The sequence below is a fragment of the Bos indicus x Bos taurus genome, chromosome 6, assembly GCF_003369695.1.
Source record: "Bos indicus x Bos taurus breed Angus x Brahman F1 hybrid chromosome 6, Bos_hybrid_MaternalHap_v2.0, whole genome shotgun sequence".
NCBI lineage: Eukaryota > Metazoa > Chordata > Mammalia > Artiodactyla > Bovidae > Bos > Bos indicus x Bos taurus.
In genome coordinates this window covers 36,843,882-36,865,349 of record NC_040081.1, presented here as the reverse complement: position 1 = coordinate 36,865,349, position 21,468 = coordinate 36,843,882, and the positions used below count along the sequence as shown (strand labels likewise).

Genomic DNA, 21,468 nt, shown 5'->3' with positions numbered 1-21,468 from the left:
AACTCTTGCGACCCTATGGATAGAGGAGCCTGGCAGGCTACACTCCATGGGATTCTCCAGGCAAGAATATTGGAGCGGGTTGCCATGTCCTTTTCCAGGGGATCTTCCCAACCCAGGAATTGAACCCAGTTTCCTGCATCATAGGCAGATTCTCTACCAACTGAGCTACAAGGGAAGCCCCAAATTTTTATTCATTTTTTAATTTATGTTTTTGGCCACGTGGCATGTGGGATGTTAGTTCCCTGACCAGGGATCAAACCTACATCCCCTGCATTGAAAGCATGGAGTCTTGACCACTGGAACACCAGGGAAGTCCTGGTAATTCTTCCTTTGCCTAGGCAGATTTTTCAAATGCTTTGAAGACTTCAAAGGAAACACCTTGGACATCTCTGGAGCTCTTTGTGCAGCTCTCTCCTCTCTGGTACGCTGTGACTTCCATAAACCTTGGCTTCCCCAAATTCTCAACTTACTTTGCCTTTTCAACAAAGGAAGACTGTACTGTAGCCTGGAATCATGCTTAGAGAATTACTGGGGAAACCGTAGGAAATCATGTTGTTTGGTTTTCTTCTTTCAAGGATTACTATTCATCACCATCTATTGTCCAGTGTTTGAAACCATTTTTCATAAGTTTTAATTGGTTATTTATTTATTTAAGGGAAGTGGGTAAATATGCTTCTGTTGCTCCAGAAGGTCCAGGAACATAAATCCTTTAAAAATAATATTAACTTAAAAAATAAAAAAGGAATGAAAAAGATCAAATAAAATATATGGCCAGGCAGAAATGAAAAGTGAGTTGGCATAATTCATGAAGAGACTTAAAGATTTAAAATGAATAGCTAAGTAACATTTAAAACTACAAAAATATGAAAGGTGGAGTAAAATGAGGGACAGGATATGTAAAAATCCTATTGAAAACAAAACCAGAAAATGACAAAAGGAGAAACCATTGGAAAGAGGATAATACGTAAATTAAATAATAGCTTCAACATATGCATAATTGGTATTCCTGGATTAATGGAACAAAACAAATGAAACAGAATATTTCAAAAGTATAAAAGTAGAAAGCCTTTCTAAAATACATGAAAATCTTGATTTACTGATTAAATTGTACAGTATTTTCCAGAAAAACAATTATGCAGAATGATCAACCCATATATATATTCTTGGAGCGGAATTATTTTAAAAACTCACTAAGCAGGTAACTTCTGGACAGAAAAATCAACTCATTTGAAAGTTGAGTTGAGAGAAAAATGTGGGTTTAATCGGACCTCCTACTTCTCCATAGCAACATTTAATGACAGAGGAAGGTGGAAGAATGTTTCCAGAATCCTGAAAACAAGAGAAAAAAAAAAAAAGATTGAGCCAAAAATACTGTGCCCAGCCCATTTGTTTTATGTTTATGGCAACAGAAAAGCAGTCTCAATTTTGTACAGATTCTGGGAACAAAGAAGCATTAATGAGCCCTTCTTTTAAAAACAAAAAGAAAGAAAGAAAAGAAACTACTTAATAAAAAAATCTATCCCTAAAGGACTAAATCAAGAGAAGTAACCCAAAAGGGGGCAACTCATATTTTTAAAGTACTGGCAATGAGTACTGAGCATATCTAAATATAAAAAATAGATATTATATTTATTATTTAAGGAAAAAGTGAAAGTATATAGACTGGCTACATAAAAGTTACTATCCATTTTAAAAAGTGTTTGTGAGAGTATACATTTGTTAATATACTTATCTTTCAGAAAAAGAGTCAAAGATTACTGAAAGATTGATGAATTAAAAAATAGTTGCTTGCTTCATTAAAAAAAAAGGTGATTGACATTAAGAGTTTGTAAATAATTTCAAAATATCATTTAGACAGAAACCCAACATAGATCACTAATGCTCTGAGATAAACTGATGAGCAGCAGCCCTTTATGGATTAGACCAACGTAGGGCCTGAGAGTGTCATTCAGTAAAATTAAAATATTAAAATTTACAACTTCAAAAGATCTTATATAGCCAGTGAAGGAGAATGTGAGGGTAGCTATCATAACCAAACCAGGAGGGAATTAGTAAAGGTTAAACACCTGAGTCAAAGGAACAGGACAGATCACCTAGAAATAAACTCATGCATATGTAGCCCATTTTCAGTAATGGTGCAAAGGTGATTTAATAGAGAAAGGATAGTCTTTTTGCTAACAGTGCTGGAACAATTGCATATCCATATGCAAAAAACAGAAACAAACCCACCCTCCATACCTCACATCATATACAAAAATTATCTCAAAATGGATCATATGCCAAAATGTAAACCGTGAAATTATAAAACTTCTAGAAGAAATATAGGAGAAAATGTTCATGGCCTTAAGTGAAGCAAAGATTTTTAAAATATAATATCAAAGTTTCACAATCCACAGAAAAAAGTTATAAATTGGACTCTAACAAAATTATGAAGTGATGCTACTAAAAATACTGTAAGAATTAAAGATATTTTTAAAAGGCCCTTTGGAAATTACAGCAAAGATTTCAAAGATATAAAAAAAGAAAAGTAGGGTTCAGCATCCTTTCAAATCTCTAACCTCTTAACCCTTGCAGAGTGGCCTAGCCTACTAGCCATCCTGTATGCCCTACTTACCGATTTAGCTCAGACTATCAATTGTTCATATAGCATCTTACCCATATCATTACCACAACCCTTACCAGTCTGTATGATCTACTTCTATTCAAATCTATTAACTAGAACCATTTCAAGTGCAAGGGACAGAAACTCTAACCAAAAAATAATCAAAAAAGAAAGTACTGGTTATTAAAGCCCAGGAATAGATCTAATTTCAGTGAGGCTTTCACGGGCTCAAAAGATGTCATGAGAACCTGGTAATTCTCCACCTCCTAGGACCCATCCAACACACAATCAATCAGAATCCCTAGGAGCTAGACTCCAGACCCTTAAATAGCAACCAGAATAAAAACATCAACAACAACAGCAAAAGCCTTTTACATAGCACTCACTGAATAATTGCTTTATCTGTGTATAGCTTGTCCTTGCAAGCTAATTACAAGTGTTGTAGGCAAGGACAATTTCTTTTGCACTCTAATGACATATAAAATTATACTAGATGGATATAAAGCATATATTCTGGCAAGTCTGATAAATCTGGGAAAGCTGTAAACATCATCCGTGTTGGCATCGAAAGGCTCTGGAAAAAAATCTGACATCCTTTTGGAAACCGAACTAGTGAAAACAGAGCTATATTCAAAATTTTTGAACAACTACACCCAAATTGTAATAGTGAAGAAGTTTAAAATGGTAAAGAGAAAAGCTTCACATGATATTCCAAAGAGCTCTATTATTGATCCTATATTATTGAAAATTCTTTTGACTGTGGATAAAGACATATATATATATATGCATCTGACAAAACTGAAATATAGTAAATTATAAAAATGTATTTTACAAAGTTCTTGAATAGCATGGCCACCCAAACATTATCACCAGTTCAATTTTGGTAATCTTCCAGTCTTTACATTATATATTTTTATGTATATATATTGTTGGCTTCTGTTTTTCCCCTGGCATAAACATTTTGGCTGCCAACTTGTCTAGATTTACATCCTTACAACTCCAAATCTAGTGGGAAGAAAAGCTTTTCTTTTCCAAGAGCTCGAAAAAAAATTATGATGTCCTGATTTCCATTGGACAGAACCATCTCCCATGCCTGTTCTTAAATATCATTCACAGGTGTCAAGCGGACGATATACTCTGGTTGGCCAAGCCTGAGACCCACATCCACCACTTAGGAGCTTAGTGATGGTGTCAGCCACATCTGAGGAGCTCATGGACTCAGAATGGGAGAGAGGGTGCCTCCCCAGGAAAATCTGATTACTGCTATAATAAGAAAGGGAACTGGCTGCTAGGCTGCTAAACTACAAATGAGCCAGGGTCTCTGCTCCCCAGGGATTACATTCCTAATTGGAAAAACTACTGTGTTAACAGATAGTTTGAATATAAGGTGGTAAATGTTGTAATAAAGGTTTGCAAGATAGAGACACAAGTAAATTCAAACAGCAAGGCCAAGATTGTGGCTAAAGAAGTTTCCAAAAGGAGATGATGCCTGACTAGATTCTTAAGTCTTTACCAGGTTAGAAGAGGGCTTGGGAGTGATGTAAAGATGTTTGTTTTTAGGGGGAGGGAGGTGGGAGGGAGGTTCAAGAGGGAGGGGACTTATGTATGCCTATGGCTGATTCATGATGATGTATGGCAGAAACCATTACAATTTTGTAATTATCCTCCAATTAAAAATAAAATAAAAAATTTTTAAATGTTTGTTTTGTCTTTTTATTGAGGTATTATTGGTTTACAATATTATATTATTGTCAGGTATAAGTGGCATCCTTGACTGAGAAGACTTGATCCCCTTGAAGGCAGGAATCATACCTTATCTTTGCCTCCCCAGAATTCCACATGGTGCCTGATGACTAATCTGTGTTTGATGCGTTTATTAACATTCCCTCATTACGTCTTCAACAAAAACTCTGCAGTAATCTGTAAGGTTGATATTTAATCTCATTATTCAAAGTCAGAAACAGGGAGAGATTAGATCATCAAAATCACAGTGCCAACCAACAATGCTGCCATGGTAACCCCCCCCCAGAGGCAGGGACATATCCAAACCAAACTACAGACATGAAGAAGAATACCACAAATCCAAGCCTTGCATTAACAGAGCAGTAAAGTGAGAAATTACATAAAGCAAACATTTTAGTATGCTTGGCAGTTCTTATAAAGCCCCAAACACCAAATTTTCTTCTAATGATTTCAGATGTCAAGTGATAAAAACTTATTTTAAAATGTTCTTGAATAAATAAGGACTGCAGAAAAAAATTGAGAGGGAAATATGTTTGTTTGGGTGAGTTGCTAAGCAACCCCACACATGCCAGAGACTCCTTTTGGATTTCCTTCTGAAGGTGGAATCTGTGGGACCAACCGTACTTTGGCTTGGGTCTGTTTCATTGGTTCACACTGGAAAATTAAAACAAAACAGGAAACAAACAAGCAATTCTAATAGTTCTGAAGTCAGAGGTGTGGAGAATACTAAGTATTAATTAAGCTGGACTATTTTGAAAGTTGCCTTTCAGATGGTTTCTGAGTGTCCTCGGTGGCACTAACACTAATAGGTGAGGTTTTATAAGTGTGTCCCCAGAAGAATCAACCACACAGATGAAATAAAACCAAGTTGCATTCAGGCTACATTATCTATTCCACACAGCGTTTTAGGTCCTATAGATGCCTGAAATTTGTAATATGGCAATAGAACGTAGCAACCAGAAGAAGAAAAATATGAGTTGTGCATCTCATTTAATTTAATAAGGGATAACTTCTTAGAAAAACAGAGTTTTACAATGGGTACTAAAGGAAGAAATTCTGTGAGAAAAGAAATTTACAACCTCAAGGCCTGCTTGAGCAAAAGCTAGGGAGCTCTGAAGGGGCAAAACATGGCAAGGTAAAAGCAGAAAGAAAATACTGGTAAGCCAGAAAGAATAAATAAATATTTGAGCAGGAAACGTATTTGACAGCTGGGGAAAGGTTTATAAAGACTAAGATAGAAATTAGTACTGAAATTCCTGGAATGTAAGATTTAAAGATGCTATGGATCAAATACTATCCAAGTTACACTACACAAATATTGCTGTACATTTTAAATAATCACATTTTTTTCAATGATTTGTGTTTCAAATTTCAAGTAAACACACACCTAAGTTTGAATTACGTATGTGTGGACACATTTTCAATCAATCTGCATTCTTTAGAGGACGGGGATATCATCTTAGAATATTTCAGATTATGTTTTAAATAACTGACACTGTAAAAGGGGGTGTATGTTATTATTATTAATTACAGAATAAAGTCTGTACTCCTTATCATGCGTCTAAGGCTTCCCGTGATTCAGCTTGCCTACCTGCCCCTCCCACGCCAGCCTGAGTGTTTCTCCTCTCATTTCTCCCATGTTGAAAATCTTCACTACTGACCTGATACTAAATTATATCCTCTTGTCTATTGTTATTTAGACTCAGTGTGTGTATCTCTCCAATGAGATTATAGCTCCGTGAAGGATCTGCCCAGATGGTATTTTGTTTTGTATATTCTAACTAAAATAATAATGTTATTTACTATGTATAGTTAACGCACAGAATTTGAACCCACAAATATTCTCCTCCTTATGTCTCTGGACTCTAGGCCTGCTAGCTGAAAATATTAATAGGAAGAGCAAACAAAAAATGAATAGGCAGAAACTTACTGTCTTCTAAACCTTGAATTCTGGAAAACCAAAATATCCTTGGGGGTCAAATATCACATAACTGAAACCAGCATTTTGAGCTGGGAATATGATAGCTTCATGTGGGCATAAGCTATTCCAAGGGCCCTTGGAGCCCAGAGGAGAAATGGTGTTCTGCAAAATTTAAAAAGAGATCTACATGAGGAATTAGGGAGTCAGCAGTCTAGCTATGTGGCTAAAATGATTGTATTTGACTAGATTCATTCATTCCTCCAACCAATCTGCAGGGAATACAAGCTCTGTAAGGGTGGGACTTTTCACTGGTGTCATCGCTTGACTCTCTCCTGGTGTTGTGCCTGGCACCTATCAGATGCTCACTTAGTATTTGTTATGGAACCCCTCTGTCCTGGTCATGGAGTGGCCATCGTCAAGAAGTTCACTGTCTGGTTAGGACAAAGATTTCCCAACATGCAATTATCACAGATGAAAACATTTATCATGAACAAGCTATAAGAGTGCATAATGCTTACGCTTGAGCATTTACCCTGTGCCAGGCGGTGTTCCACATGCCCTTACATGTATAAATTCACCTAATCTTCGCAACAAACCTATGAGGTGAATACTATTATTATTTCCATATTCACAGACACAGTAAGGTTAAGCCACATGCCCAAGGTCACAGCTAGGATGCAGCAGAGCAGGAACTGAAGCAGGGTTCATAATTAGCACACTGTAGGCACAAAGAATTAGTCAGACTTAAGGACCACTGATGTTTCTTCTAGACCTGGATTGCAGATGATGGTACCACTGGTGATAACAAACCACTAGAAATACCAGGGAAATGTTTCATGAAACCCTATCCATTTGGAACATATTGGGACTTCACAAATGTAGGGTGCTACAGAATTCTTCAAGAAGATACAGAATTTTAGGCCTGAAATTCTGGAGCTTCTGAATCAATAAGGTTACAGTGGGGATGTAGAATCTGTATTTTTAACAAAGCATCACACCAATGTTAATAATCATATTTAAAAAAATACTATACTAGACCTATTTGGACATGATTTAGCAGTTCAACAACAAGACCTATTCTACAGTAGAACCCTTTGGTTGAGATTCTGCCCTCTTTTTTCAGGCCTGGCTCTCCTCTGGCGAGATGTCTGTTGGGATTTCTTTGACTACTTGACCTGATAATGCTCCGCTGGGGGCACTGACATCTTTAGAAGCTCCTCAGATGACAGGCATCACAACCCTTACCCAAGACAATTATTTCTGGTTTATTTATTTATCCTCTCTTGATGTAGCTCAGATGGTAAAGAATCTGCCTGCAATGCAGGAGACCTGGGTTCAATGCCTAGGTCAGGAAAGATCCCCTGGAAAAGGTAATGGCTACCCACTCCAGTATTCTTGCCTGAATAATTCCATGGACAGAGGATCCTGGTGGGCTACAGTCCGTGGGGGTCACAAAGAGTCAGACATAATTAAGTGACTAACACACTTTTCTTGAGGGCAGGGGCTGTGTTATACTCTGCTCTACATGCTAGCTCCTAATTCAGCAAGAAATGTTTTCTAAAGGAATTGATGGGTGGCATGAGCCAGGCCAATGATTCACATCCACCAGCCCTACCCTTGAGAACATCATAGTTAAGTGAAGGATATAGATACCTGCAGATAAACTGCAGGAATAGATGATGAAATGGCTGTGATTACCTAAATACAAGTAGCATTTGATGAGTGCACAGGGAACCAGCAAAATGTGCTGCATAGGTGGCTGTATGGGGTGGGAGACCATGCTAGACGAGTAGACTGGGAGCTTTAACGGGCTGAATTGTGTCCCCCTCAGAAATTCCTATGTTGAAGTCAAACACCCTCCCCTCTCCTACCAGAGCACCTCAGAATGTGACTGTATTGGAAATTGGGTCTTTTTGAAAGGTAATTAAGTAAAAAATGAGAGCATTAGAATGGGCCCTCATCCAGGAATCTGACTGGTGTCCTCATCAGTTCAGTTCAGTTCAGTTGCTCAGTCTATCCGACTTTTTGCGACCCCATGAATCGCAGCATGCCAGGCCTCCCTGTCCATCATCAACTCCCGGAGTTCACTCAGACTCATGTCCATCAAGTCAGTGATGTCATCCAACCATCTCATCCTCTGTCATCCCCTTCTCCTCCTGCCCCCAATCCCTCCCAGCATCAGAGTCTTTTCCAATGAGTCAGCTCTTCGCATGAGGTGGCCAAAGTACTGGAGTTTCAGCTTCAGCATCATTCCCTCCAAAGAAATCCCAGGGCTGATCTCCTTCAGAATGGACTGGTTGGATCTCCTTGCAGTCCAGGTAAGAAGAGGAAATTAGGACACAGATGCACACAGAGGTAAGGGCATGTGAAGACGCAGGGAGAAGACAGCCACCTACAAGCCAAGGAGAGAGGCCTCAGAAGAAACCAACCTTGTCAACACCCTGATCTGAGACTTCCAGCCTCTAGAACTGTGAGAAAATAAATGCTGTTTGAGACACCCAGTCTGTGGTACTTTGTTATGACAACCCTAGCAAAAAATATAGGAGCAGATTGTGAAAATTTACTAAGTCAAACTACAGAAATTAAATGCTATCCTTTAAGCTGTCAGAAGCCTCCATAGAGGTCTAAGCATCAATGTGACAGGAATAGGTTTGGTTCCAAAACATAATTTGGAAACAGTGGATATCAGGAAGTGGAGAAGGAAGGTAGAGTTGGCAGATCCATTGTTCCAATGAAGACTAAAACAAGCTCTAAGGGCCCTGGACAAAAATCATTGACAGTAGGAATGAGTATCAGAGGTCCTATCCGAGAGATATTTGTGGGGCAGAAGTAAGACAGTTTGGGGAAAATGAAGTGTAGGACAAGAGTAGGTAGATGAGGATAACATGAAGTGTAGTTTGGGGAGTTGAGGGATGCCTCAGATCTCAACCGGGGATACAGAAGGTGAAGCAGGCTTAGAGAAGAGGTGAAAAGATAATAAATAATAAATGTCGTTTGGGATGAATGAAGTTTGAGACAACTGCAGAGTGTCGAGCTGGATGTGTAGGATTCCACTAGTCACGGGTGGTGGGGTGGTGGGAAGGGATCTGCGGACCTCACGCGGAGCACCAGCCATTCAGAAGCCCCAGGACCATATCCTTGGGGTCCCCACAAAGTGTGGAGAGAGAAGCCAACCAAAGAGACCATCCAAAAAGCAGCATAATCGGGGCGAGGAGGGCCGCCCTCCAAAGGCCAAGGAAGTCAGCGCTAGGAGTTTGTCAGTATTGATAGTTTTCAGATGAAGGAAAGATTTTGCCCCTGGTGCAGACATCAGTTCAGGCTGGATCTCGTTTTTTCTCACTATCCCATAAAGTGGTTTACCTCTCTCCCCGCACTTTGGTCAATCGAGGTAGAAGTGACTGGCCGGTAACGGGGACCCAAGCATTATCTCAAGTCACGCAGGCAGTGACAGCTCCTGAAACCCTTTCCCTGCGGGCAGGCAAGGGGGCGGGTCAGCGACTCGCACCCCGCCCGCGCCCTTCCACCGGAATGGAATGTGGGCGCCCGCGCCCGGGCTCTGGCTGCACTTGGAACTCCGGCCCGGACGCCGCTCCCAGAGCGCGCCGCCTGCGGGGGCGGCTTCCTCGCGCCTCCCCCTGCAGCGCGCCGCGGCCGCTGGGCGAGGCGAGGCTAGCGGGAGGCGGGCCGAGGGGGCGGGAGAGGGACGCGGGACAGCGGGGAGGTCGGGGGCGGGGAGCAGGAGGCGGCGGGCCCAAGGAAGAAACGAACATGGCTCCTGCGGCAGGCGGCGCCGAGGACGGCGCGCGGCGAGGGCGCCCCGGGCACCAGTGACCGTGATGGTGAACTCGAGCCGCGTGCAGCCGCAGCAGCCCGGGGACGCAAGGCGTTCGCCGGCCCCTCGAGCGCCGGGCCCCGGGCGGCTGATGGCGGGCGGCGCGATTGCCGGCGCCGGCCTCGCTGCCCCGGGCGGCCTCCGCGAGCAGAGGGGCCTGGAGATCGAGATGGAGCGCATCCGGCAGGCGGCCGCGCGGGATCCCCCGGCCGGAGCCTCGGCCTCCCCATCTCCTCCGCTCTCGTCGTGCTCGCGGCAGGCGTGGAGCCGCGACAACCCGGGCTTCGAGGCCGAGGAGGAAGAGGAGGAAGAGGAGGTCGAGGGAGAAGAAGGGGGAATGGTGGTGGAGATGGACGTAGAGTGGCGCCCCGGCAGCAGGAGGTCGGCCTCCTCCTCGGCCGTGAGCTCCGCGGGCGCCCGGGGCCGGGGGCTGGGGGGCTACCACGGTGCGGGCCATCCGAGCGGGAGGCGGCGTCAGCGAGAGGACCAGGGCCCGCCGAGTCCCAGCCCCGCCGGCGGCGGGGACCCGCTGCATCGCCACCTCCCCCTGGACGGGCAGCATCCCCGAGTGGCCTGGGCCGAGAGACTCGTTCGCGGGCTGCGAGGTAAGAGCGCGACCCTCAGCAGCTGATGCACAAACCAGAACTGCGGGTGCTGTCGGAGCCATTCCCGCTGAGGGCAGCTCTCCCGGGCTCCAGCTCGCATCCCCTTTGCGTCCCCGCCTCCCTTGGAAGCGTCTTCCCCACCTCTGCTAATTCTGCTCTATTTCCGGTACCTAGCGCGGAATTCCACGGCGCCCTTGTTGGTGCAAATTTATTGGATACCTCCTTCTAAAAGAAGATCTGTCATCTTATGTTTGCCTTTGGAAATAAGTGAAAGTCGTATTAGAGTAAAGAGGGTACATCTGAAGATTTTTTTTTTATCTTGTAGGGGGAAAAAATATTCTAAGACAGCTAATGGTGGTTGCAACTGCATATTAGCTAATTTCACTAAATAAAAACGAAAATTCTGTGCTAGCACCCATGGCCTTCCACTGGCCTGGATGCCCTGTTGCCCCTTATCCCGTTCTGGAAAGGGTAAGCAACAGTGTCCCGGTTGTGGGAGGAGTGTCATTGGGTAGTCACTGATGTTGTTTTGGTGATATCTGTGGTTGTTTAGGGCAGAGGGAGCTGTTGAGAACACTACGAACAGAATACAATGCTTAGGAAAACAGTTATTTGGCCATTTCTAATTCTAGGCATTTTTTCCCCCTAAACAGTTGCAAAGTAAATGTTAACATTGTTTGAAAAACTTGAAAGTATGTTTTTAAATAACTAAATTAATGTTCTTTGACATTCCAATGAAACAGTGAAGTCATCAGATACCAGCTGTGTGGAAATATGTCAGTTTGGTGCACCCAGCTCTCCAAAAGGCAGGAAAGGAATTTTCAAAACTTGCCAGTGCCTTTTAAGAGGACACAAATTTTCCAGGAGCAGATGGGATCCTGTTTTTGCAAAGTTTTGTCAGAGGCATCCTTGGAAAAGAGTTGCATTTGCTCTTACCATCCAAATGATTTTAATCTCTAGTTTTAAGAGTTTTTCCAGTCTCAGTCTTTTGAAATTCTCCCTTCCCTTCCGTTCCTGTCAGTTTTGAAAATCTTGCACAAAAAACTATCCAGGTATTTTCATAGCAACATGATTAATACCAAGTCAGGCTTGTACCTGAATCCCAGTTCTACCACACATTGACTGAATGACCTCTAGCAAACTGCTTAACCGCTCTGATCTCCAGTTTTTTAATTTTGTTTTAAAAAAGACATAATCATAATACTTAGCTCTTGACATGGGAAAATTAAATGAGATGAGACATAAAATATGTAGCAGGTCTGCCATGTTGTGAGTGCTTCGTAAGTAGAGATTAAGTCATGGATTCTAAAAGTACATTTTGGTGCTCTTACATAGTGATTATGCTAGTTTATTTGATTCAGGGCGTGGTGGGGATCCAAAGATCCTTTTTAGTCACCTGTGTGAGAAGATTAGTGAAAAACTCATTAATACTTTTTTAAGGTTCCAAATTGTATTCAAACAAAATTTGTATTATTTTACTTTGTATTAATTGTGGTTTTTAAAATATTCACTGAAATGAGGGGTTTCTTATAAGTTAATAAGTAATGTAAAGTCATGATCCTTTTAACTCAGCTTAAGTATTTAATAACACATTTCATATTGTCTGAAAAAGCTCAATAATGGAATATAACTACATGAAATATGTGAATGCATATGTAAGTTTATTTCTTTTAAAGAAAAGTTTCAGAAAATTTACAGTGAATAAAGTAATAGTAAAACTTCTGGTCCAACTTTATCAATGGTTGATAAGATCTCCTAATCTTATCAATTAGGAGAGTAGTATCATGAGAATCTTTTTTTATAGAAAATTTTAGAAATAAATTGTATTACTTTGTGAAGAAATATAATTGATATCCTTGTCACTTATTAAATAACCTTTGTTAGATAATTAGTAGTACCTACTGTGAAAATAGACTGTGCTAGTTGCCGCCAAAAAAAAAAAGAACTAAAATAATATATCACCATTTACCTATGGACGGAAACCCAGAAATGTGAAATGAGTAACCATGAATAAATTGTGATTTTTTTTCCCTCATAGGATATTGTTATTGTTGTTTAGTCGCTAAGTCATGTCTGACTCTTGTGATCCCATGGACTAGCCTGCCAGGCTCCTCTGTCCATGGATTTTCCCAAGCAAGAATACTGGAGTGGGTTGTCATTTCCTTCTCCAGGGGATCTTCCCAACCCAGGGATCAAACCTGAGTCTCCTGCATTGGCAGGCAGATTCTTTACCACTGAGCTATCAGTGATCAAACCCCTGTCTTGGGATACAATGACAGAAATCTTTAGTGCATTATATAAGTAGTGCCCAGGGTCAGAAGTGGAGAAGGAAATGGCAACCCACTCCAGTGTTCTTGCCTGGAGAATCCCAGGGATGGGGGAGCCTGGTGGGCTGCTGTCTATGGGGTCGCACAGAGTTGGACACGACTGAAGCGACTTAGCAGCGGCAGCAGGGTCAGAAGAGAGAGAGTGACTTGGAATTTCTAAAGATAGGAGCCAAACTTAAGTTTGGCTTTTTCAGGCGCTTCCCTGGAGGTCTCACATCAGACTTCCTAGCCTTTGTTTGTCATTTATAAAATGGAAGAGTTGAACCTAATCTTCAAGTTCCCTTCTAGCTTCAGCATGTTGTTTAATGACACGAATCTGAGTGGGAAAACAAATGATCATTTCTCCTTGGACACTGAATAGATCTATTCTCTTAGCAGGAGTAAGATGGCAAAGAAGAAGTTTGAGGCCTGATTATGGAAAGCATTGTGTCTAACCAGGGAATTAAGAAATTACCTCTAAATACTAAGAAGCAGTTGAAAGTTTTTGAGCAGGAGCAGAACACGCCGAAAGGGAATATGAGTCAGGCCTCGTGCTGTGCAGGAGCGCTTACAGAGGGAGATAGGGAGGCAGGAGGACGAGGTAGGGGGCAGCCAGTGAAGGGGAGGTGATGACCTGGACCAGAGGCAAAAAAAGAAGGCTAAAAGATCGAAAGACTGCTCCAAGCTTAAAAGCATCTCCAACTCAATGATCTTGTTTACTTTTTTCTTAGGAAACACTTTTTAACGCAGAGATAAAATTTGAGACTCTATATGAGTTATCAGATTTTCTGAATTTCCAAAGTTGAATGTGTTTTATGGATGTATCAATTTATTAAAGTCACTTTCTGTTTACTGTTTCAGACATACGTCATCACTGTCCATGTCCAGAACTTTTTCATCATCCCAAACAAGTCTGCCCATTAAATACTAACTCCCAGCTCCCCATTTCTTCCCTGCCCTACAGCCTCTCTGTCTCGATGAATTTTCCTGTTCTGCTGCTGCTGCTGCTAAATTGCTTCAGTCGTGTCCAACTCTGTGCGACCCCATAGACGGCAGCCCACCAGGCTCCCCCGTCCCTGGGATTCTCTAGGCAAGAATTCTGGAGTGGGTTGCCATTTCCTCCTCCAATTTCCTGTTCTAGGTACCTCATATTAGTGGAATCATACAGTTATTGTCCTTTCACATCTGGTTTATTTTGCTTAGTATAATGTTTTTTAACATTTATCAATGTTGTAGCATGTATCTGAACTTCATTTGTTTTGATGACTGAATAGTATCCTCTTGTATGTATACAACACATTTTGTTTATCCATTCATCAGTTGGGAGAAGGCAACAGCACCCCACTCCAGTACTCTTGCCTGGAAAATCCCATGGACGGAGAAGCCTGGTAGGCTGCAGTCCATGGGGTCACTATGAGTCGGACACGACTGAGCGACTTCACTTTCACTTTTCACTTTCCTGCATTGGAGAAGGAAATGGCAACCCACTCCAGTGTCTTGCCTGGAGAATCCCAGGGACGGGGGAGCCTGGTGGGCTGCCGTCTATGGGGTCGCACAGAGTCGGACATGACTGAAGCGACTTAGCAGCAGCAGCAGCAACATTCGTCAGTTGATGAACATTTGGGTTGTTTCTACCTTTTGGCTATTATGACTTTCCCGGTATTTTTAATCCAACCCTCACTCCATAATTTCTTCCTTTTCCCCTTTTTATTTGCACTATAATTGTGAACAAATGAGACTTTGTATTTTCATTGTGAGGGGATTTTATTTGAGGGAGGGCTGTTACTCTGTGAGGTATGATAAGACTCTGCTAGTAACAGAATTTGTGCAGTCAACAAACATTTATGGAGCATCTCCTCTGTGGTAGGTACTAGGGATACAGAGATGAATAATATAAGGTCCCAATTCCCAAGGAGTTCATAGTAGGGGGACCACAGGTGTAAGTAAATAATTGCAGTGCCAGGTCCCAGATATGGCAGGTACCCAAAGAAGAGAGGACCAGTTAGTTCTATCTGGGGAGGTTAGAAGTAAAACTAGAGTAACATTTTGAAGAATTCAGTGAGGGGAGTTGGGAAGGGAAGAATAGCAGAAGTAAGACCAAGATGGCTGGTACCTCATTGGTATTAATACTTTTTCCTATAGACAGAGACAGTGAGGGCTTCAAGCAGGGGACTGATACAGTCACATGCCAATATGAAGATGATTCTAGCAAGGATGTAGGGAAAGGGGTGAGATGGAGAACAGGTTAGGAAAAGGTGACAAAGGCTGAAGCCAAGGATTGTGAGCTGGGATGGAAGAAAGCTAGATTAAAGAGAGGCAGAACCCATCAGAATTGTGGTCCAGCCCCATGTGAAGGTTATGAAAAGGGCCTATTCTAAAATGAAACCCGTGTTTCTGACTTGGTACCATTAACCCACCTATTTAGCCACAGGGAAAACAGTTTTCTAGATAAAGGAAAAAAGACAGAAATCTCAGTTTGGGGCATGTGAGTGTGAGTTGTCTGTGGAATATACGTGTAATCTGTGACACATTCCTGTCTTCACCTCAGGAGGAGGCTGCCTAAGAATTGGAGGCTCAAAAGTCAGTATCATTTAAAGTAGCAACTGACTGTTCGATAGAAAATGGACCAATAATAAAAAGTCACTTCCCTTTCTGAAGGTGTCCCAGCAATTCAAATGACTATTAGATAGGATTGTATTCATCTTTCTACGCAAGGTCCACGTGTGTCCAAGCACAAAAACGGGATTCTTTTATGACATGAATCCAATGAGAATTCAGTCGGGCTATTCACAGTAACTTCAAAGTCTGCATGGATTTGAGTCTTCACACCAACTTAGCATCAGAAGTAGGATGTCTCCCAAATTTGAACCTATTTCTGAAACCATAAATGGGCCTCTTCCAACCACTCTAAATGCTGTACACATATAAAATTTCTTATTCCCGGAGCAACCCCACGGAGAAGTACTCTTATCCCGTTTCCAAATGAGGAAGTGAAGGCTCATGGTTTGAAGTAAGGTCTCATAGCTCCTAAGGGCTGATGCTTCATTTAAACACAGCTCAGACTCCAGACGGAGAAGGCACGGGCAACCCACTCCAGTACTCTTGCCTGGAAAATCCCAGGGACCGAGGAGCCTGATGGGCTGCTGTCTATGGGGTCGCACAGAGTTGGACACGATTGAAGCAACTTAGCAGCAGCAGCAGACTCCAGACCCCCCACCACACCTTGTCATGATCAAGGAGTCCTGAGGAGGTTAATGCATTTCAGATGAGACAGAGTTAATGTGAGGCAAAAGATCCACACTGAATCTTTTTACCATAGAACTGAGAGATATATTAACAAGATGAGATGATACGATCACTGCAATTAGTTTCAAAATAATTGAGGAGGACTTCCTTGGCAGTCCAGTGGTTAAGGCTCAGTGCTTCCAATGAAAGGGGCTTCATCCCTAGTCAGGGAACTAAGATCCCACATACCCTGTGGCATAACCAAAAAAAAAAATACAAAGAAACAACAAAAAAAATTGAGTTGGTGAGGATTTTGAAGAATCAAGGTTGGTGTGGAGTTGATGGTAATTGTTAAAGCTGGGTGAGGGATACATGAGAGTTCATTATGTCGTTCTCGCTGTGATATTTTTTATAAATTGCAAAATAAAAAGGGCTTAGAAGCATTTGGGCTTCCCTGATAGCTCAGTTGATAAAGAATATGCCTGCAATGCAGGAGACCCCGGTTCAATTCCTGGGTTAGGAAGATCCTCTGGAGAAGGGACAGGCTACCCTCTCCAGTATTCTTGGGCTTCCCTTATGGCTCAGCTCGTAAAGAATCCACGTGTAATGCAGGAGACCTGGGTTTGACTCCTGGGTTGGGAAGATCCCCTGGAAAAGGGAAAGGCTACCCACTCCAGTATTCTGACCTGGAGAATTCCTTGGACTGTACAGTCCATGGGGTCTCAAAGAGTCGGATACGACTGAGAGACTTTCACTTAGAAGCATTTGGATAAAAGAGTTGCAAAATGGAATTTTTTCAAAAATTTTTTTGGCTGCACCACACAGCCTTTGGGATCTTAGTTCTCCAACCAGGGATTGAACCCATGACCCTTGCATTGGAAGCCTGCAGGTTTTTGGGTTTTTTTTAAGATTTTTTTTGTAAACCTTTTTTTTTTTTTTTTTACATCTTTTATTGAATTTGTTACGATACTGCTTCCGTTTTATGTTTTTTGACTGCAAGGCAGGTGGGATCATAGCTCCCCGACCAGAGATCAAACCCACATCCCCTGCATTAGAAGGCAAAGTCCCAACCACTGGACCACCAGGGAAGCCCCATCAAAGTCAGTTATGTTGGAGACATTTTTGCTGTTTTGGATTATCCATCTCAGGACTCCCCCATATGCATATTAATAAGGAACACTATTTAGGTAATGTGCTCTGACTTTGGGCTCTGGCATTGACTAAGCACCTTCTTACACAGGAAGGAAATTGCATATTGTCCCCTGTCCTCTCAGATCACATCCTCCTAACAGATGGAGACACTTTATCTACAGAACGTGAGTACCTTTAGGTCCTCCCTCCACAGCTGGGACAATGGTGGGAAAAGACAAAAGTTACTTTTGAAGAATGCTGCCATTTTGGACTTGAACTCTACCCTTAACCATTCCTATTGTATCATTCTTGCTAAACATGGGAAACATGTTGGCTATAGGACAGCTATTTTTCTCATTTGTAGTTGCAGCCATTTCTTACCCATTAAGATGTGAGGGGGTCCCTAAATCCGAAAACTGACCCTACATATATACACCCAATAGGGAAACTGTATGAAATTTTTATAGCAATACATATTTGAGGAGGTAGGTAGAGTAATTTAGAAAAAGTAAATGCATAGAAATACATTTTTATAAAATATAAATAAAAGGGCTTCTTTTTGTTTGAAATGTTTCCTTCAAGGGCTAGAATTAAATTACTATCGACTATTGCAAATTTAGCTTAAAATTTGATAGGAGTTTGGTTTTTCTATTTATAGGTCAAGCAAAACCATTTGTAAATATTAAGAACTATGACTTTTCCTTAGTGCATAATTGTTTATAAACCATGGGAAAGAGTGAAATCACTGACCAAGTGAAGCAAGGCAGCCGTCTCTCCTGATGGTCAAGGGACTAGCAATTTCCACTTATGTGTATATTTTAGGCCTGGCCTCCAAAAGAAATACACCCAAAGAAATGGTGTGGTCGTGTCCAGGGCTACTGAGCCTAATATTTGGCTGCCTCTGTGTTATTCTGAGTTGTAATATTCCATGTCATCTAAATTTGTAATAATTCTTTAATATGATAGAGTTTCAGCGAACAAACATTCTCTTGCTGCATTTCTTCTGAGTGAGTAATTCCCTGACAACTACCAGATCTTGGCAGAGCAAACCTGGTCATAAGTTATGCTCCACTTTTGGGGTGGTGAAACCCAGGACGCGTAACACAGTGTCTTTGAAGGCAGATGCTGATTTTTCCAAAAGAAATTTGGGAGAGAAAAAGAAAAGGAAATGAAATACCCCAATTTAGGATTGGAACTAATGTATGATTATAAGACTTAAAAAGTACATAAACACTAGAGATGAAGTCATTTCTTCCGAGTGCAAGACCATATACCATTCCCCCCCGTTCTCTGTGGCTTGATTATGGCGTCAGTGGCCGTGTGAGTTTCCATGAGGAAGGGGTTAAAGTCTGTGGACTCGAGTGTGAGGCAATTTGCCATTAACAGCCGAGTTAATCTAACAAAAAGGATTGAGAGGTTTGTCTTTTTTGGAAAATGCTAAGGCTCTTCCAAGTAACCAGTAATGTGACTTGACCACACTGTTCACTAGCGGGGGTTTGGACGGCCACCATGTCTGTCTGCTGGCTGCGTCCAAAACTGCGGGATCTCTCTCCAGCCAGCTCACCAAGGCTTATGTCATCTTTGCTCAGCTGGCCCAACACTTTTTCCATCTGCTAAAATATGGAGCACGGTTGCTGATTTTACTCTTTCTCCAAAGAGAGAGAGAGAGAAGGCGGATGAGTTGTTGCTTTTAATTTAAAAATCATATGCTAATTGAAATTTTAAAAATCTGTTTGGCTAAGCATATTTAGTGTAATCACTCAGCGTTGAATTTCTTAAAAGGCAAAAATGGGTACAGAGCAGAGATTTTATACCAGTGTGTTAGAATATTGATAGATGTTTCCACGATGAAGTGATGCTCCAACCAGGACTTCTTTTTATCAGAGGTGACCTAAAAGGTATCATTTACAATGTAGTTACTTAAGAGGATAATTAATTTAGTAGTATGATAATTCCTCCTGCATATAGGCAGAGCTGATATGTATGTACAATTATTTAACCTCCTCTCGTAGGCTGCCCAAATTTCCTCTTCTCTTTCTAATTTTTCACTAAGATATTTTCTAATGAGGTTGGGAGCTTAGACAGTGATCAGATTGTTGCCTTGTGTTTTGCACATCTTGTGGAGGTGAGACAGTGGAGACTGATGTATTCCCAAATTAAAGGTACTTCTACTAAAACCATTTCTCAGTTGTTTTTAGAGCATGCTAAAAAAAAAAAGAAAAACAGGAGAGCCTCCCTTAAAGTATACTATTTTTATGTGTTTTTTTCTTTCACCATTCATGAGATTTTTGAAAAATAAAATGACATCTTTTATTATTATTTTAAAGGTCTCTGGGGAACAAGACTCATGGAGGAAAGCAGCACTGACCGAGAGAAATACCTTAAAAGTGTTTTACGGGAACTGGCCACATACCTCCTTTTTCTCATAGTCTTGTGCATCTGTAAGTAGAACATTTCCTTCCAATAGAGGAAAAGTTGAAAAGTTGCATATTTGCCCTGTCAAAATCATGACTAAAAGGACCTATGGATGCACCTAAACAGTTACTTCAGAAATTCTCTTCTCTGTTATTAATTCTAGTTTAGAATTTGGTAAAGTTCTCATCTCTCCTCAGATAAACGTTGATCAAAATTTGGCATTATCTGATCGGCCACTTTATTATCAGCTGTGACCATTTTCACTGTGACATGCACGGAGCAGACACCAAGACGCCCAGACATCAAGGAACCAAGTAAAGGGACTTTTGTGTTAGATGTTTTAGCAATAATTATAATGTCAGTATCACTACATCAGTTAGTGTAAAGTCTGTATAGGAATTAAGTAGAGTATGTAGTTTAACTTTCAGAAAATACATATAGTGTCACTTAATATTGCTTTTATGGCTCTATATATTTAAAAGTCCCCTTTTTCTGGATTTGGATGTGTTGTGTGAATGCCTTCATTCTCATTATTTCTTCAAATCTTCAGTAACTGTGGATTTTCACTCTGTAGGAAACTTACTGCAGACTCATCTCCTTCTTCTTTCAATACATACCCACATCCTCTGAGAACTGGGGAAGGATGCCTTAGCTAAAAAGCATGTCTTTGAAACCATGTGCCTCAAAATCCAGAAAGTCACGGGCAATGGATTACCTCTGAATCAAAGGATGATGATAGAGTGCTGTCCTGTCCCATCTGAAGCCCTTTATGAGAACAGAGAGGAAACAGGTTTATGACCAAAGGCCCTCTTAGTATATTCCTCAGGGAAAGGAGTTTGTTCTTACAGTGTGCACTAAGAAATGCTTAAAAACCGACACCACCCTTGGAAAGTATCCCCTTCTTTGTAAGTGGAGAGAGTTAGGATTTAATCAATACTTTAATAATGCCATTCTTATTATCTTAAAATTGACCACCTTGAATTTAACTGAGTGCTAAAAGCTTCCCTAAAAAATGTTTTTTTTAACTAGATTTATAAAAAGATGTGTAAGTTGAACATAAAAGATTAAGGAAACATTTAAGTTTTGATATTTGTAATTTTAAGAAATTAAATATTGATTTATTTAACATTCCCACACAGGTTTTTATTAATACTAGTAAGCTTTTAATGAGCTTTAACAGAGCATGACTTCTTACACTTTCTTAGACTTTGCCTATCCGCATGGGAACTTAAGGGGGAAAAAAAAGTTAGTTAAGCTAAAAATTGTATATGTATGAGGGGCTTCCCTGGTGGTTCAGTGTTAAAGAATCCCCCTGAAATGCAGGAGACACAGGTTAGATCCCTGGGTCAAGAAGATCCCCTAGAGAAGGAAATGGCTACCCACTCCAGTATTCTCACCTGGGACATCCCATGGACAGAGGAGTCTGGTGGGCTATAGTCCATGGGGTCACAAGAAAGGTGGACACGACTTAGCAACTAAACAACAACATATATGTCTGAACAACATCCATTTTCTTGCTTTTTTCTACCTAATTATCTGAAAATTTCTGTTATTTGTTAAGGAAAAAATCTTTCATTACTTCTGAAAACATATGTTGTCTAGGCAGTGCTGAAAATCTACGAATGATCTATTCAGTTCTTTAAAGGTTATAAAGCAAGAGATGGGATATTTTGAACTTTTATGTTCTA

General features: G+C 41.2%; 1 protein-coding gene across 1 annotated transcript in view; it reads left to right on the top strand.

Annotated features, from left to right (window-relative positions):
* The first annotated feature begins 9,969 nt into the window (after positions 1-9,969).
* Positions 9,970-21,468, top strand: part of PKD2 (polycystin 2, transient receptor potential cation channel) — a 58,748-nt gene continuing 47,249 nt past the window's right edge. The window contains exons 1-2 of the mRNA XM_027544113.1: positions 9,970-10,703; positions 19,693-19,806. Coding sequence (XP_027399914.1) covers positions 10,103-10,703; positions 19,693-19,806 — 715 coding nt within the window. The 5' untranslated portion in view covers positions 9,970-10,102. The remainder of the gene's footprint in view (positions 10,704-19,692; positions 19,807-21,468) is intronic.